Here is a 16,846-nt window from a genome sequence, read left to right on the forward strand (position 1 = left end):
GGAGTTAATTATTCAATTAAGCCTTAATAAAATCATGTTAAAATAATAAGTTTAGTATAGTCAACACTTTTTTTTAATGTGATTTACTTTATAAAATTATTTTTATTAAATAAAAATATTCACATAGCTTAATATTTTCAATAATTTTTTATTATTAAAAATATTTAAATTAAATATTTAATAATAATGTTTTTAAATTAAATATTTAATAATAATGTTTTTCAATAATCTTCATTATTAACAAATATTTGAATTAATCCACAATGTATATTTTTTTTCACATTTCGATTAAATTTGTTACATGAATACATTTGAAAAATAAATTGTGTATTGATTCAAGATTGTAAAGATATACTATTTACAAACTTTCCTCATTACATTACATAAATAAATTATAAGACCCGGATTTTGCGCGGGCAATATGGAAACCAAAATCCAAAATAAAACACAAAAATTAAAACAGTCCAAATCCAGTTCAGGCCCAAAAACAAGAATAAATCCAAAAGCCCAAAAACTTTACAATGGCCCGAATGAAATAAAGCAAGCCCGATAAGTCCAAGTTGTTAGAGTTTTCGGAAACCCTAGGGTTTCCATCTGCTTCGCGCCACAGCTATGGCCACCTGCAACTCCCACGCACGTCCGCCCCAGCTCGAGTGTAGCACGTCCCATGCCTGTTTCTCCTCCACGTCTTCGCTACCTGCAACGTGAGCAAGGGAATAGCAAAAAACAGTTGTAAAATGGCTATATAAAGCCATGAATATTCATTTGTTTTTTTACGGATTTGAATACAAAATACACACAAAATCAGTAGAAAGCAACCAAAGAATACTTAAAAGGTGGTTATTTACTGCAATTTTATTCTGTTTTTCTTTTTATTTTTTTCATTTGAATCCACAACATATACTAAAATATATAAGAGCGAGAGGGAGACTTACCGGAGTGGCATCGCACTCACGCCGTTGGAGGCTCAACTCCATTCATCGCAGTCGGATTTTGATAGCTTTTGAGGCTTAGCCCTTCGGTTGGAGAATAAGGGGAAGTGAGGGAGCAGAAAATATTATAGGGCTTTTGGGGTTTCTTTTCTAAAAACAAAGCTTAAAATGTTTTTTAAAACAAAAAAAAAAATGGTTTAAATAGCAAAGCAAAAACGGCGCCATTTAATGGGGGGCTAGGTCCGCGCGTTGACTCGACCCTCAGGGAGGGTCTGCGAGTTTTTGCCCTTAATGGGGAATTTTCGCATTTGGTCCCTTCCTGTTTTGCCGCCATCTGATTAAGCCCTGTTTTTATTTCTTTTAACTTTTTTAAATTTTCCCTGAAATTTATGCGCTATTTTAATTTAACCCATGCTTAAACGCTGCATTTTGAGGGCAGGGATTAATTTCCCAATTGATCCCTGTGCTTTACGCGCATTATGTTTTGGTCCCTGTATGCATATTTCTTGTTTTTTTCCCTTGATTTTAGTTTTCTTCTGATTTAATCCCTAGCATGTAGGTGTTTTTTTTTATATATATTGGGTATTTATTTATTAGTTTTAATATTTTATGTATTGTTTTTAGATCATTTTGTTCTTTTTACCATTATATATTGTTTAACTCATTGAATATCATCTTTTATGTATATTACATAAATTTTTAAAAATTGTTATTCAAAATTCATGGCTTCTTTTATCGTTTTTATGGTTTTATTCATTTTAAACATATGTTAGTCACCTTGTTTTTATGGTTTTATTCATTTTAAACATATGTTAGTCACCTTATATTATCATGTACGTGTATATATTATTGATGTTATATTATTTTATATAAAATTTTTCCCTTTAAAATTATATTTATGTATAATTTATTTCCCATAAAACCCTATTTATCACTTTTTATTGTTCCAAATACTTTTTATATATATTTTTATTCTTATATACCAATTATTTATATTAAGTTGTTTTATGTAAATTAATTTATGTATTATGTCGTATATTATTTACTTTATAATATTTGTTTTAAAATTTCATTTGTATATTACTTTTTAATATATTATTTATTTTATTTCTTCTTTGGTTATTAACGTTTGTATTTATATGGTATATGATATGCATGTACTTTAATTCGTTCCTTTGTGTTTTCTCATAATTTATTCATGTAATATTATTGTCCCGTATTTTTATTTCGTGCTCAATACTAAGCTTGTATGATTGATATTACATTAAATTTTAGATTCCAAATTTTCGCCTAACATCGATTGCTTTTTACCCTAAAGTAAATTAAACTAATGCGTTTTGAGCCAGCTTTATAAAATAAAGGCGATGTTTGATATTTAGAAATTCGAGAAATTGTGTTTCGATTTTTTTTTTCGTTTGTCCAAATAATCAAATGTCCCTTTAAAATTTCGTTTGTGTTTTCTAAATTTCAAAACAATGCAATATTCTATGTTTGGAAATCCGAGAAATCGTACCCTAACGTGTTGGGTTTCAATTTTTCGTTGGACCAAATAATTGAGTATCCTTTTATAATTTTCAAATGCATGAGCTTTTGGAAATTAAGACTCGGTCGTGGTTTCGAAGGCTTAAAAGGTCATGTCCTAACGTGCTGGATGTGATGTTTTATTCTTTCGTAACAAGAGAATTCTTAATGTCCAATTCGAGTTATTCAAATGTTTTAAAAGAAATCGTATTTCAAAACTATTTCAAATTTTCGACATTAAGACATTAATTAATCAATTTGGTACCAATTTTGGGCCGGCTCCCGAACTTTTTTTTTCTCGAATTTCGTAGACCCAAAATCATTGTTTTAATAAATCAAAATATTTTATTAAAATGATTGATCTCAAGGTGATCCGATCACACCTCGAAAAAAGATCGGTGGTGACTCCATTTTTATTTTTAAGTCGACTCCAGTTTTTCAAATTCAAAAAATAATTTCGACATAAATTTAAGTATATTATGCATATAGTTTAAAATTAAAATTTAATTTAAAGAAAAAAATACATTTTAGAAAAATATTTATAAAAAAGAAAAATAATTATTTACTTACATTGAAATAATGAGTTTTAATTGTACATACTAAAGAACCAAAATCCGATAAAGTCATTTTTCATTATTTGTGAGAAAGTAACTCCCAAATTAATGTTACATTTTAATGAAAGTAAATTAATTTTGCATACTAAAAATTGAAATCACGTTCCAACCAGTTAAATTATTTGAAAAGTGATAACTTTTCATCATACTAAATGTCCTTGCAGATTCATCCTTCATAATAATTTTAAATATTTATCACATTCTCAAAAATTATATCATATGTTTGGTTAAACCTGTGAGTTTTGTATTAGAGATCGAAATAAAATTATAAAATTTTAGATTCAAAGAAAATAATTTTGATTGAAATGATGTAAACTAAATTATTAAATTTAGGAAAAATCAAAAAATAATTTCTCCATTTTAATTAAAAAGACCAAAGCCCTTACGGTACTAAAAAATCCCAATTCATTTTGGAATACTTTCTATTACCATTCATCCAAAAATGAAAGCCCTACAAAATAGACAGTATTGCCAAATGCCCAATATATTGTTGTAGGGTTCATATAGCTTAGTAGGCCTACATGCAGATGCAGGGCCATATGAGTGCGTATTATTCAGCCCCTAACTATTTACTCGCCTAATCATAGCCTGCTTTCCACTTTCACAACTTAAAGCCTATAATAAATAGTACGGTTGGTCATAAGTCACGAGGCACAAGGTCATATATTCCAATCAATGTTCCTCCCATATTTTCTCCAAAACAAAAAACAAATAAAAGATTTACTATTTTTTTTATTTTTATTTTTGGTGTTAAGAAAAAAGAGAGTAAATTAACTAATTAGTCATCTAACTTTTATAAGTTTTCATATTGAATCTTAAATAATAAAAAAATCATTTTAGACACTACCATTAAAAACTATTTTCATTTTGATCGTTTGTTATTTTTCTAAAAATAATGTTATTTTTAAAAAATTATATTTTTACAGAAAATTGAGTTATTTAACTATAAAGATGAAACTCAATTCTTTTTTATAACTCAATCCCTATAAAAACTAAAGTAATTAAATAAAAAACCTAAATTTTTTCATTGTTACGAGAAAAGAAAACTAAAATTAATTTAAAGAGAGAAAAAAGTTCATTAAAAACTAAAATAGTTTTTCCTTGTTAAAATCTAAAGTCTTTCCTATAAATACTCTTTATAAACCCTTAAGTTTTTTCTTTTGCTGGAATAAAATTAAATGAAATTAAAAAGAAATAAAAATTAAATGAAATTAAAAAGATAAAATGATTTTTTCTTATAAATAGTTAAATAATTCATTGAAAAATCTCAGGTTTTCTTTATACGAGAAAAAAGTTAAAATTAATTCTAAAAAGTAAAAAGAAATTCACTTAAAAACATGAGTTTTTCATATAAAAACTCAAAATTTATATTAAAATTGAGTAATTAAAATAAATGTAGAATAAATGATAAAATAAATAATAATACTGACTAAAACAACAATGATTTTTAACTCAACTGTTTTATTTTTCAATGCATAAAATTAAAATCTATGAAAATTAAATCATCAACTATATAGAAATGAGAAACATATTAAAATTTAAAAGCCATTGGCTTCGCCTTGAAAAAGGAGCCTCAGCCAGCATAGCATATGTTGGGTTCAGGGCAAGGCATGTTACTTGGCTACATACATACACCCTACCCCTCCAATAACTAGCCGACAAACTACCTCAAATCTATATGTTCCAAGTCTGGTTCCGTATGTAACAAGTAACTTTTTGTAACAAAATTATTTGTATATAAATATATTAAATTATAGCATTGGAATTGTTTTTTTATATTATAATTTAATAATTATTAAATAACAAAATTGCATATTTTAGAAAGGATACATCTCATATCCATATAATGAATTTCCATTTATTATGTAAAATAAAATTTGATTTATTTCAATTATAGATATTTAAGTACATGTGAATACATGAATATAAAATATAATATTGTATTAATGATTTGAAAAGTTAATTTCTTGATTTATTTATTTAATTATTTTTGAAAATTTGGAAAATGATCCATTTTCAAATAAATGTGTGTAAAAATAAATAGGAGGATTATTCTTTTATTTTTTATTTTTTGGTTATGAAAATTATTAGGAGTTAGGAGTTCGGAGTAGTGTTTGATTGATGTATTTAGGATAATTTTTAATATTGAGGAATAAGGCAACGCGCAAAGACAAAAAAGGTCTCAAAAATCAGATCTTTAAGCAAAAGCAAAAGCAAAAACCACATCTTCTCTTCTGGGTCATCTTTACTCAATTGTGGATCATCTGTTTCTATCAAGTCCTTCCTTCACTCTACTTGATCTAACCAGGTACATTCTCCATGATCTTCTTCTTCCTCTTTAGATTCATTTTTATTGATTTACCTATGTAGCTGCCCACCCACTCTTTTGCTACCCACCACTCGATCCACACACAAATTTGGAAGCAATAATAATAATAAAACCCATCAAGTAATGGAAGTGATTGAAGATATCTGGGTTTTGGGTCTGGATGAAAATTGAGATCTTGATTGCAATTTGCTTGTTTTGTGCTACCCCCAATATTGAAGTGTATTTAGATCTGCTGTTGTTATATGTGCATTCATTAATAATTGTTTTCTTAGGTTAGGCACTCTATTATAATTAATAACTATCATCATTTCGTCATCTTTGTATTTCATATTAGTAATTTCCCTTTTTTTTGTTTTTGGTATTGCTCTGTTTTAGATACCCTTAATTATAGTTGATCGGGGTTTCTCGCATTTCATCTTTGTGGGTTCATTCTACCAACAATGTGGAGGTTCAAGCCATTTTTGCAAAAAGAGCCTGCAGGGCTCGAGGGCCGAACCCTTGACGTTGCCAATCTTAAACTTCATGTTCGGAATGTTATTGCCGAGGGTGGTTTCTCTTGTGTCTATTTAGCTAAGGATGCTCTACATGCTTCAAAGCAGTATGCTTTGAAGCACATCATATGCAATGATCAAGAGTCATTGGAGTTGGTTGTCAAGGAGATCAGTGTGTTGAAATCACTTCAAGGACACCCGAACGTCATCACACTTTATGCACATACGATCTTGGATATGGGAAGGACCAAGGAAGCCCTTCTTGTCATGGAATTTTGTGATAAATCTCTTGTTAATTTCTTAGAAACCAGAGGAACTGCCTATTTTGAGGAGAAACAGATTCTTACCATTTTCTTGCATATCTGCAATGCAGTCTTTGCAATGCATTGCCAGTCCCCGCCAATTGCTCACAGGTATTTGGTCCTAAAGCTCCTCAAGTTTTTAGGTTGAGCACATGAACTTCGAATTGAGCTTTTACCTTTCATTGAAGTTTAACTTAAAAAACTTTTTGTAGCTTTGGATTGCTTTGTACATCTTTTATGTGGTACTGCCACACGCCAGCGTTTTTTCCCCTTGACACGGGAATAAGAGAAATGAAAATATGATCAAATAAAAAAAGATGCCATTATCCCAATTTATAAGGCCTAAAGTCGAAATCTTTTCCACGTTCGTTATAACTGCTCTCAGGTGCATGTTTCTTTACTTCTTGGCATTTTGATTTTTGCAGGGACTTGAAAGCTGAGAACATTCTGTTGGGTTCTGATGGATTATGGAAGTTGTGTGATTTTGGCAGCACGTCAACCAATCACAAGCGTTTTGAGAAGCCTGAAGAAATGGGTATAGAAGAAGACAATATCAGGAAGCACACCACACCTGCCTATAGAGCCCCTGAGGTTGAATGAACATCTATTATTTTTATTACATTTTAAAACTTGTGGTGGTTAAAATAGTTAATTTATATGTTCATTCTTTTGTTGGAATAGATGTGGGATCTGTTCCGGAGAGAACTTATAAATGAAAAGGTGGATATATGGGTAAGCATTTTCATGTGACATCTAGATGTATTAGATTAGATATGCCAAGTACAAACTGCAGCTGCTATGTCATGTTGCAGGCCCTTGGGTGTCTCCTCTTTCGAATTTGCTACTTCAAGAATGCATTCGACGGTGAATCAAAGTTACAAATCTTAAATGGGAACTACCGGATTCCAGATTTGCCAAAATATAGCTCTTCAATTACAAACCTAATTAAAGACATGCTTCAAGCATCACCTGTTGACAGACCTGACATCACACAGGCAAGCACTTTGCTTGATTGGTCATTCATCCTTGAATTTAGGTTAGTTTTAGATAGTCTATGCCCATGTTAATCTTTGGCAGAGATCTAACATCGTGTTAACTGATGTTGGGATTTTTCTCCCATGATGACAGGTCTGGTTTCGTGTTAATGAGCAGTTGCCTGCTGCTCTACAGAAGTCTTTACCTGATCGGCCACCTGAAATGCCATCTACTGAAGGTGACGATTTATACCAATTGACAGTTCAGTTCTCCACTTGAAGGTCTAATACTTGTATTAAATTTAACTGCATCTTGCTATGGTAGACGCTGGTGTGTGGGATGAGTTATAGAAGATTATAGATAGAAAAAGTTTGAATATTGGAGGCTTTGACATTAGTTTTCTTTGAACTTGAATGGATGCTTTGTGCCAATTTAGCAGGTGTTCCAAAGTCTTCAAATAGATCACCTCAGATGCCTTCTAGAAGCCCCCCATCCCCTCCAGTTGGGGAACCAGCTAAAACCTCATCACAGCCTGGCTTAAGGGCAAGTGGCGGGCAGCTTGGCGCTTTTTGGTCTACTCAGCATGCAAAGGACGCAGATGTTGCTGAAGAGAAGAGCAGACCCAAATATGACGAAGATCCGACCAGCTATAGCTCAGTTAAACATAAGAGGAGTCCTATAAGAGGGGAAACTGTACAAACACATTCTCCTGCTCGAAGTACGCCCGATAAATCACACAAGCCTGAAGATGGCCTTAGTAAAGACATTGAAATTAATTTTTTTGAGAACAAGGATACCACCACTTCTTTTCAAGATGAGGCGTTTAACACCTTTGTTGCTGAATTTGATAGTAATAAGATCAGTTCTGGAATTATTAATAAAAATACTGGAAAAGAAAAAGCATTGGAGGCTGAAATAGTGAGGCTGAAAGAACAGCTAAAACAATCCAACTTGGAGAAGGCTGAGATGACCTCCAAATTTGAAAAGTTATCTGCAATTTGTCGTTCTCAGCGGCAGGAAATACAGGAGCTCAAGCAAACTCTAGCTGCTAGAACTCCATCTCCTAATAAAAGTACTTCAAGATATCATAACTCACCAGGAAGTCTGGTACAGTTTTCTTCTTCTTTTTTTTTTTTTTTTTCCCTATTTGTATGCGTATACATGAACTTTTTCCAATCACATATCTACCTGTTGGTTATGCTCTTGATTGACCTATTTGTTTCATCGCAGGGAGAGAAGGTTGAAGGAACATTTTCGGAATTTGCACAAGAAAAAGCTGGTAATTGGAAAACTGCTAGCCCGGAAGCTAAGCCATGGCAGGCTTTTCCAGAGGATGCCAAACCGCAGCAACAGCAACCTCTTTCAAAGGATAATGTCCAGTCAGTTAGAACTAGAAATGGTCACTCAAACATGCATGCTGCTCAAGCAACTTTTGGCATGGAAACATGGGGTTTTGGTGCAGATAACTTTACAGCTGCCCCTACGGCCAGCTCCCAGAGATTAAAATCAACGATAAATGAAGGAAGTAGTTCCCAACGCGAATCAAAAATAAAGGAGAGTAATCCAGTTTCCCAACCTGCTGGGTGGGCTGGTTTCTGATGTAGTCACTATGTGGAGTTAAATATATGAGGAATAGTCTGTCCTCACATTGACAAATTTAATACTTGTGGTTGGGAAATATGAGAGGAAAGAAGAGAGATTGAATAAGTACGTGACTTGCCAGGCTTGTTTCCTGCTATTGTTTGTCTTGTCTGTGTGCAGTTGAACATTTGCACATTTCTCTGGGCTAAGCAGCAAATACAAAATGTATACTTGTTTTACTTGGTTCTTTCTCCAACATGACTTGATGTTTGGTTGTTTTTGTTCAAAGTGGTAGGTGGTGTGACACTGTTTCAGAGTGACTAGTGTTTTCTGTTTTCTTGAACATGTAGTTATTTGGTCGTATTTGATGTGTAAAATGTGTCTCACAGGCTTTTATAGGCTCTGGTGTCCGTGATGTTCATTGAATTCATATTCATGGCTGTGTTGAGATTTTCTCTCCTAGTTCTTCCTCAGATGGTTATGTTCATAAAAACAACCCATTAAAAGAAATCATTATAGAAAACTTGATCTTTTCCAGTAAATGAGGATGACATCATGATTTTGTTAGACCAAATCAACAACTTATTTAATTAATGCCTGACATTGCAAATTGAAATTGGTATGTTCCATTTTTCCTTTGTTTAAAATGTGAAATCAATGAGTAAAATATCTTAGGTATTACCATGTAAAAAGAGTGGTGTTTTGCTCTCAAATCTGCAAGTATGATACTGGGTATATTATGGTGTTAAATATATTTGCAAATAAAACTAACCCTCCAAAACTCATATTTGCAACCTTAGCATTCAGAATGATCGGCTGAAAATGAATTAAGCCTGTAAATAATATTACTTTACAATCTGGTCGTGATAGTACAGTATGAAAAAAAAAAAAAAAAAAAGGAATCTGAGCCCAAATGAGAAAGGGTTACAAAGAATGAAGCCAAGCTGTTACTATCTAATACCAAAAACAGAATTGCACTACAATACATTGCTGGATGAATGATGAATCAAATTACAAACAAATAAACTATGTTCTGAATAAGGAAAAATGGCATCCTCCATTTTAACACAGTGCTGAATGATGTACAATAATAAATTGCCAGTACCAAGATGACTTTCAACCAATTCCAGAACCTGAAATTGAAATTAAAATGGCAAATTCAATACATGACAATAGAAGAAAAAGAAATAGCTTGAGATTTTTAAAACCATGATTTATAGCCTTTTCTTTCAAATCAATGTAATAAATACCAATCAGATAGATCCATGTTTATACTAGATTACAGCAAACTGCCACTTTTTAAGAAGCAATGCTGAATAAAGCACAGATTTCAACTTAAAAAACAAAGATATCATCAATCACCTTGCAGCTAGATAGCCTATAGTTGAATTATAGAGTAAAGCCAGGTTCCTTCCTTAAATGTCAGAGCAGCTAAATGGAACAATAACAACATCATGCATATTTCACTTCCACTCAATTATAGCAATGTTCACTGATGCGCCAATATAACATTGCCTCATGCTATTGCTTTAAATTTCAATCTAAATCACCTGTTCTAGCAAATGAAGGAAAAAATATCCTTTCAGAAGGAGGCTGTACCTCAGGTCAAGCTAAGATGAGAAGTCCTAGATACACTGATGCACCGAGAAATATGAATGATATCATTCCCCTGCAAATAGTGTACAAAAAGAATGTGAGCAGCAAGACAGAAATAATCATTGAAAACAGGACAGCCAGTGCTTCAAGTGTCAGTTTCTCACCATATAAACCCCCATCCAACTCCATTGCAGGGGCAAGGACAAATTTCTGCAAACTTCTCGGCATCACTGGAGTTGACTCTTCGAGATATTAGATCATCATAGATATCTATGCAAACAATATTTAAATCACCTCAAATTTAATGCTTAATTGAGAGAAAAAAAAAAATGTCAGAGGAAGCACCATCATTGAGACATACCATAGACTGAAAACAGACTGTTCATGACACCTGCAATTTCCAAAATAAGAAATAAGCAACATTTCTTTTCACGGAAGAGATGGTAGAATGAAATTGTTCCTTGGGAACAATAAAGAAAATACGACAAGAGAGCCTATACCGATGAATAGAATGGCGTAACGGAGAATATGAACTGTTGTCCTTTCTTGCAAAAACCAAATTAGAGCAAGGAAAATAATAAAACCTGAGGAATCCAATTTATAGATAACAAAATTGTTAGCACTTCAAGTTCAACTCCTAGTTATAAAAACACAAGTCACCACAAGGTTATAAGGGTACTCACCGATGGACAGTCCTCGAAGTGTCCACTGTTTGAATAATCATACACATTGCAAGTTAAAAGTTTGAAAGTACTCTTTGAAGAATACAAAATAAAAAAGGAAAGAAAGAAAGTATCTAAATATTAATGCAATTTTTTATCAGGAAGTACCATAATCCTTGATATCTTACATTTTTAGCATAAAAGAGCACGACAACGAGAGCAAGAAGAAAACAACCAGCAGCTATTCTTGCAGTGAGGAGATTTGTAGATGCAAGAATCAAAGCCATCCCCCAAAACGATGAGCCAAGATCTGAATGTAAAAGCAATTGTAGTAGCATAAGTATCACTAAAAAGCAACTTGTATTAGATGAAAGACCACATAGTTCGAAAAAGATGCAATAAATAGTTTGAAAAGAATGGTAGACTAGTTTATATAGGAAAAAGGGAAGGAAAAGAATACGTTACTTCGTATATAAAAGTTTAAATCAAGAAAATATGTATGCCGGTCACTCCATATGTGACGAGTTGTCCTAGTGAAACATCAAGAATATATGGCAAACACAGGCAGCCAATGACCACAAACTTGCACTCAAATTAGACATGTCTTGATCATGCATCCATATACAGATTACATACAATAATAAGTGCAGGAGAGCTGTATCTTGTCCGAATAAGAGTAAATGGATCTTTCCATAAATTTCATAAAATAAAAATGTGTTTCTTGCATAGTTCTAGCATTTATGTCATATACCATAAAAAAAAGGATGAGTTTAGAGATGAAAAAACTTACATCCAGCAGGTAAGATCACCCAATATATACCGCCTCTTGTCTGTGTTACTCCACCTTCATCTGCATGAACCTTGATCCCTTCTACCTACATCATTAAGTAAAAGGAACATTGATCATTGAGCAGACCATAATCCAAAGGTTAAAACCAGTAAGATGAGCAGGTAGAAAAATTATGCAGCCAAAATCTAATGATCACATTAAAAACATGTTTAAACCCTTCATATGACATGTGATAAAGGAAAGGGCTTTCTTACATGACCACAGGTAAGTTTGCAGGCAATTGCATGACTTGCTTCATGCAAGAATACTGTAATGAGCTTAAACGGCAGCAACAGCACTGTCCTCCATAGCTACAACAATCAGGGGGAAACATTAGGTCAATCCATTTAAGCAAACATGGGCAACCAGTTCAAATTCCAAAGAATGCTGTATCTTTTAACAAAAAGTCAACTGCAGTGAGTCCTCCTAGAAAACTCCTAAAACCTTGGCATCCTCATCCTTATGAACAGCTTATGAAAGTTGTTGTAAATGCCATAGCATTTATGAGTTCCTTATGAACAGATTTACAACAATTATTACAAAAGTAAATCATAAATGCTCCCAGAAAAGAACCCAATTTCCTTCAACGTGCAAACCAAGAAACTATTTAAACTGTTAATCTATTTCAAAATTCAAATTACCATCAATTCGATGGTTTCTCCAAAACAAGAAACTTATTAAATTTTAAACTAAAACTAACAATCATGGCTTAGTCAACTAAACCGTAGATCTATCATCCTTCAGATAAACATAACCATGGAGCTCTTACCAAAATTAACCCATTGTTTTTACCGTGTTTATATTGTTTCCTTACAACAACCAAAAGCATAGCAGAGAAAAAGATGATCTTCGTTATAAACAAGAGAAAAAAAAATCAAGAAAGAAGCTTACAACAAGAATGACAACAGTGAAGACACCAATTGTAACCAGAAAGGTAACTTGGCCATTATTGCAGCAACTGTTTAGCTCCCAGTTCACCATTTTTCTGCCTTTATTTCAAAATCTAAAAAGAACCCTTTTTTTCCCAGGGGCCTTTTGTTTGGGATTTGAGAAAGTTAGATGAAAAAACAATGAGGGGGAAAAAGAAAAGAGAAAGAAAATAGAGGGGAAAAAAAGAAGAAAGAAAATGGAAAACTGAGTTGGTCTGTCTTTTTCCGTATTATAGTTTAGGGTCAACTACCTAGGTGACCGAGTTTTAGAAAGCTTTCATTTTGGTCTTTTTAAATGAAATATGTAATTTTGTCACTAAACTTTTAAATTTTTTTTTTATTTTAGTCACCCAATTGTAAAATCTCTATCTGCAGTTAACTTATAGTCCCAGATCATGTTCATAGTTGCATTTTAATAATGTATCAAAAATTTGTCAAATTATACTTACTTATCGGATTGCTGTAAATTCTAAATTTTTATTGACACTTTAAGGGAAAAATTTTAATAAAAATTTTAATAACTTATTAATTGATTTTTATGTTTTAAAATTTAAATTTTAATATTAAAAAAATTAGAACTTCCCGCAATGGGCTAAGTATAATTTGACAATTTTTAAAGCATGATTTTAATTAGTTTTTACCATTTTTTCACTTTAATCCTTAATTTTTTCTACCTCAATCAATATTTAAAAAAAAAAGGTATTTTTGGATGACCAAAATGAAAATGTGAACGTAATGTGGCGTATACAAGTTAACTACCACTAGAGATTTAACGATTGGGTGACTAAAATAAAAACATCTAAAAAGTTAGATGACCAATTAGATAGTTTACTATATAATTTAATTTGAAAGAAATGTCAAAAGTAGAGAACCAATCCAAATGCGCGTTTGGTTGTTGTTGTTGACTTGGTTTTCTTCTGGCAGCTGAAGACTCGGGCAATGGTCGGGAAACTTGGCTGCCTGTCTGTGCGTAAATCGAGGCAAAATTGAAAAGGTTATGGTTTAAATTTTTTTTTTGATAAATAAAAACAATGGGGTGTTTTCAACCTAATTAATTTACCAATTTTAGATATGTAAAGCAAGAATTTGACTATATATAGGTTTTCTTTTTCCATCAATTTTCCCTAGTCAAGATACCATTAATCATACTCCATCCAACCATTGCCCTAAGTTCATTAGGTTTCTATCTTAGTTTCATCATCTGATTGTCAAACTCGTAGGGATACTCCATGCTGCTATTTTTATGCTGTCATCGCACAACGGTTAATTTGGTTTTGTCTTGTACACTTGGAGTGAGTTAATAATTAGATTTGAGTTTAATTATTTGTAATTGTGTAAATATATTATATTTGGATAATAATTTTAATTAATAAATTTTATCGAATTAGGTGTAATTGGAACACTCAATTATACTTTACAATTTTAGAGAAGTTTGAAAATTAAAGTTCTAATAAAATTATTATAAAAATAATTTACCTATTTTATAAATTTCTAACAAAAATCTATTATTTAAATCTTAATTTTTAAAATTTATGGAAAAATTTATTATAAAAATAATTTTTATTATAAAAGCACTATAATATATTTATTTATAAAAAATTATGATTAAATATGGACATAATTTATTTATGTGCCCATATTATATATTATAAAATAATATATTTATTTATAAAAATGTTAGAATTTTTTATCATAACTTATTTTGCAAAGTTATGGAAAAAATTATATTATTTATAAAAAGTGCTATGAAAGTTTTAGATAATTTATAAAACTTTTTTACTTAATTTACATATTATAAAAAAATTTAACTTTGGCATAAGTCTTTCTCTAAATTAAGTTTATATAAGTTTTATAATTAAAGATAATAAACTATTTGAACTGTGAACTCAAATATTATAAGATAAAGACTAATTATGCAAATAAAAAAGGTTTTTTTGCACCATATTGTTAGGTATGATACCAGTCAGAGAATGGTGCTAGACACAAACACCATAGGCAACTCACGGACTCTTTACTTTGAGACATTTGGGGCTTCAAAATGTGGTTGAGAAGACATTTGTTGTTTTAAAAAAACATTTTTCATATCAACATCACCTTAGTATAGCATAAATTAAGGTTGGATCGTACTAGCATGTTGCATATTTCATAACTTCAGTCATAAGGGGAATTGAGACAATCCATACTTAATAGAGTATATGGAGAAAGAGATGTTGATATTTTTAATAACGCGGGTTCAGATTCAGATGATGATGAACTCAGTCAAGGATCAATACATGATAATAAAGAGCATATATTAAATATTAAAGAGGAATAACCTAACAAATATGCATTAGAATAATTAGATAAAATTGCATATGATGTTTATTCATGCTATTTTTCTAGTGTTTATATTATCAACTACTTTTTTAGATTAACATAATATATATAATGATCTAATTTTATTTGGGTTGCTTGTTTAAAAACTAATTTTATCATACTAGTATTTTTTATAGTGAGTAATATTTTTAAATTTATAAATTATGTACATGTGTAATTACAACTTGTACTACCAAAGATGACATAGAGAATTACGATGAAATTATACTTTTTCAACCAAACGCTTATAAAGAATTACAATTCTATGTAATTACAAGAGAGTGTAATTACTACTCTAGTAATTACACTTTCATTCAATTACTTTGTACTATTCAAACATACCCTTATTATATCATAATTTTAGATAAATTATGTTTTTGAAAATGTAATACATACCATCTAGATGATTAATATTGTTGTAAAACTAATGATTTTAAGACATGGATAACTCTTTCTTATTATAGTTCATTTTGAACACATTATTTTCAAATTATGAGAAATTTTAAATTAACAGCAACATTACAGAGGATAAATGAGATGCTAATGAATTTATTAAAACCTTGTTTTAGTAGGAAGATGTAACCTCCATACCTGACTTAAATGTTATGGCTGAATTTTGTAGACTACATTGACCATCAAAATGGCCTAATAAAGCCATTCAATTTAGAAACTCCTATTTTGATTTTTTTTTTAAGAAAACTTAGTGTGGTTGCGTTGTGTTAATTTAAAAACGTCAAGTTATTAGATTGTCTATATTTAAAGTCCAGTTTATTAAAAAGTTATATTGTTTGAAAAAGAACTTAATTGTTTTTTTTTGTTAAATTGCATTTTTAAAACTTCAATTTGCATTATTACACAGCGGAAATGTAATACCCTTTGTCTTATATGAAAACCGTTTTACTTTAAAAAATTTTAAGCCAGTTTTTAGCGTTCAATTTTTAACAAAGTTGCATTCATGCAGTACAATCCCAAACAAAAACAAATAAACCCATGCCACAGTCCATAGTTAATAAAATTACAATCCAAAAAAAGCATAATAAAATAAAGTAAAATTTTAATTTTCTTTATTAAATAAAATTGAGACAAGACCTCTGAAAGTCGTGTCCGATCCTAACCTTGAAGGTTATCTGTAAGAAGTAAACTACAGGGGTGAGCTTGAAAAGCTTAGTATGAGTCTTAACAGAACAAACAGTAGTTTTGCATACATTCAAACAATCACAGTAGGACATATAGCCAACAATATCAATGTTCATAATAGCTCATGGCAGTTCAGTAAACAGTGTATATGCATGGGCATGTTCAAATGTAAAACAATGCAAAGGTCATTCCTATCCATCCGCTACACACCATGAGTTCCCCAGAACTCGTCATTTGAACACCAAAAACAGTAAGAGCTAAAACTCGATGTGGATAAACCACTAGTAACAGTATGCAGTTGATCTGCCAGTAAATTGTAGACAAGCTGCCAGTAAATTGTGAATAAACCGCAGTACTCCACAAAACTCCAAAATGCAGATATACTGCAAATATAATAATAATGCGAATAAACTGTCGGTACTCCAAGGAACTCCTCCGTCACCCATCAATCTCAAGCCCATGCAATACAATATGTCATGTAAACAATGAAGCACATCATGCTTTAACAGTATTGGTTTCAGTATGGTGGCATGCTTAACATGTATTCAGTATAACAGTATCAGATGTATGCTTTGCATACATTCAGTAAAAAC

The 16,846-nt window shown here is 31.2% G+C and overlaps 2 protein-coding genes and 1 long non-coding RNA gene across 4 annotated transcripts; 1 reads left to right on the forward strand and 2 right to left on the reverse strand.

Moving 5' to 3' along the window:
• Nucleotides 1-310: 310 nt before the first annotated feature.
• On the reverse strand, nucleotides 311-1,144 carry LOC108469050 (uncharacterized). The gene is made up of 2 exons (XR_001869028.2): nucleotides 936-1,144; nucleotides 311-697 (listed from the first exon to the last, which is right to left on the reverse strand). It is a non-coding gene; the product is annotated as an uncharacterized LOC108469050 (long non-coding RNA).
• A 4,010-nt stretch (nucleotides 1,145-5,154) lies between these two features.
• Nucleotides 5,155-9,207, forward strand: LOC108470072 (uncharacterized). 2 transcript variants are annotated; one of them, XM_017771272.2, is made up of 8 exons: nucleotides 5,155-5,375; nucleotides 5,772-6,300; nucleotides 6,615-6,780; nucleotides 6,871-6,921; nucleotides 7,002-7,184; nucleotides 7,318-7,402; nucleotides 7,601-8,271; nucleotides 8,395-9,207. In XM_017771272.2, the coding sequence occupies exons 2-8, from the start codon at nucleotides 5,837-5,839 to the stop codon at nucleotides 8,761-8,763; spliced, it is 1,989 nt and encodes a 662-aa protein (XP_017626761.1). In that variant the 5' UTR covers nucleotides 5,155-5,375; nucleotides 5,772-5,836; the 3' UTR covers nucleotides 8,764-9,207. The 2 variants fall into 2 exon arrangements, with proteins under 2 accessions (XP_017626761.1, XP_017626762.1); XM_017771273.2 differs by having other exon boundaries at nucleotides 7,604-8,271.
• A 323-nt stretch (nucleotides 9,208-9,530) lies between these two features.
• LOC108469025 (uncharacterized) lies at nucleotides 9,531-13,055 on the reverse strand. Its single transcript, XM_017769910.2, has 10 exons — nucleotides 12,724-13,055; nucleotides 12,048-12,143; nucleotides 11,794-11,878; nucleotides 11,192-11,313; nucleotides 11,025-11,049; nucleotides 10,842-10,925; nucleotides 10,703-10,732; nucleotides 10,506-10,611; nucleotides 10,345-10,414; nucleotides 9,531-9,878 (listed from the first exon to the last, which is right to left on the reverse strand). Exons 1-9 carry the CDS (start codon nucleotides 12,811-12,813, stop codon nucleotides 10,351-10,353), a joined length of 702 nt encoding a protein of 233 aa, XP_017625399.1. The 5' UTR covers nucleotides 12,814-13,055; the 3' UTR covers nucleotides 9,531-9,878; nucleotides 10,345-10,350.
• Nucleotides 13,056-16,846: the final 3,791 nt, after the last annotated feature.

The sequence above is a fragment of the Gossypium arboreum genome, chromosome 8, assembly GCF_025698485.1.
Source record: "Gossypium arboreum isolate Shixiya-1 chromosome 8, ASM2569848v2, whole genome shotgun sequence".
Lineage (NCBI taxonomy): Eukaryota > Viridiplantae > Streptophyta > Magnoliopsida > Malvales > Malvaceae > Gossypium > Gossypium arboreum.

Coding starts and splice junctions, on each gene's coding strand:
- LOC108470072 (XM_017771272.2), top strand. CDS start 5,837: ATGTGGAGGTTCAAGCCATTTTTGCAAAAAGAGCCTGCAGGGCTCGAG. Junction 6,301..6,614: donor TCCCCGCCAATTGCTCACAG/GTATTTGGTCCT, acceptor TGATTTTTGCAG/GGACTTGAAAGCTGAGAACA. Junction 7,403..7,600: donor TGAAATGCCATCTACTGAAG/GTGACGATTTAT, acceptor GTGCCAATTTAG/CAGGTGTTCCAAAGTCTTCA.
- LOC108469025 (XM_017769910.2), bottom strand. CDS start 12,813: ATGGTGAACTGGGAGCTAAACAGTTGCTGCAATAATGGCCAAGTTACC. Junction 11,050..11,191: donor TGCTCTTTTATGCTAAAAAT/GTAAGATATCAA, acceptor TTATTCAAACAG/TGGACACTTCGAGGACTGTC. Junction 10,415..10,505: donor GTTGGATGGGGGTTTATATG/GTGAGAAACTGA, acceptor CACTATTTGCAG/GGGAATGATATCATTCATAT.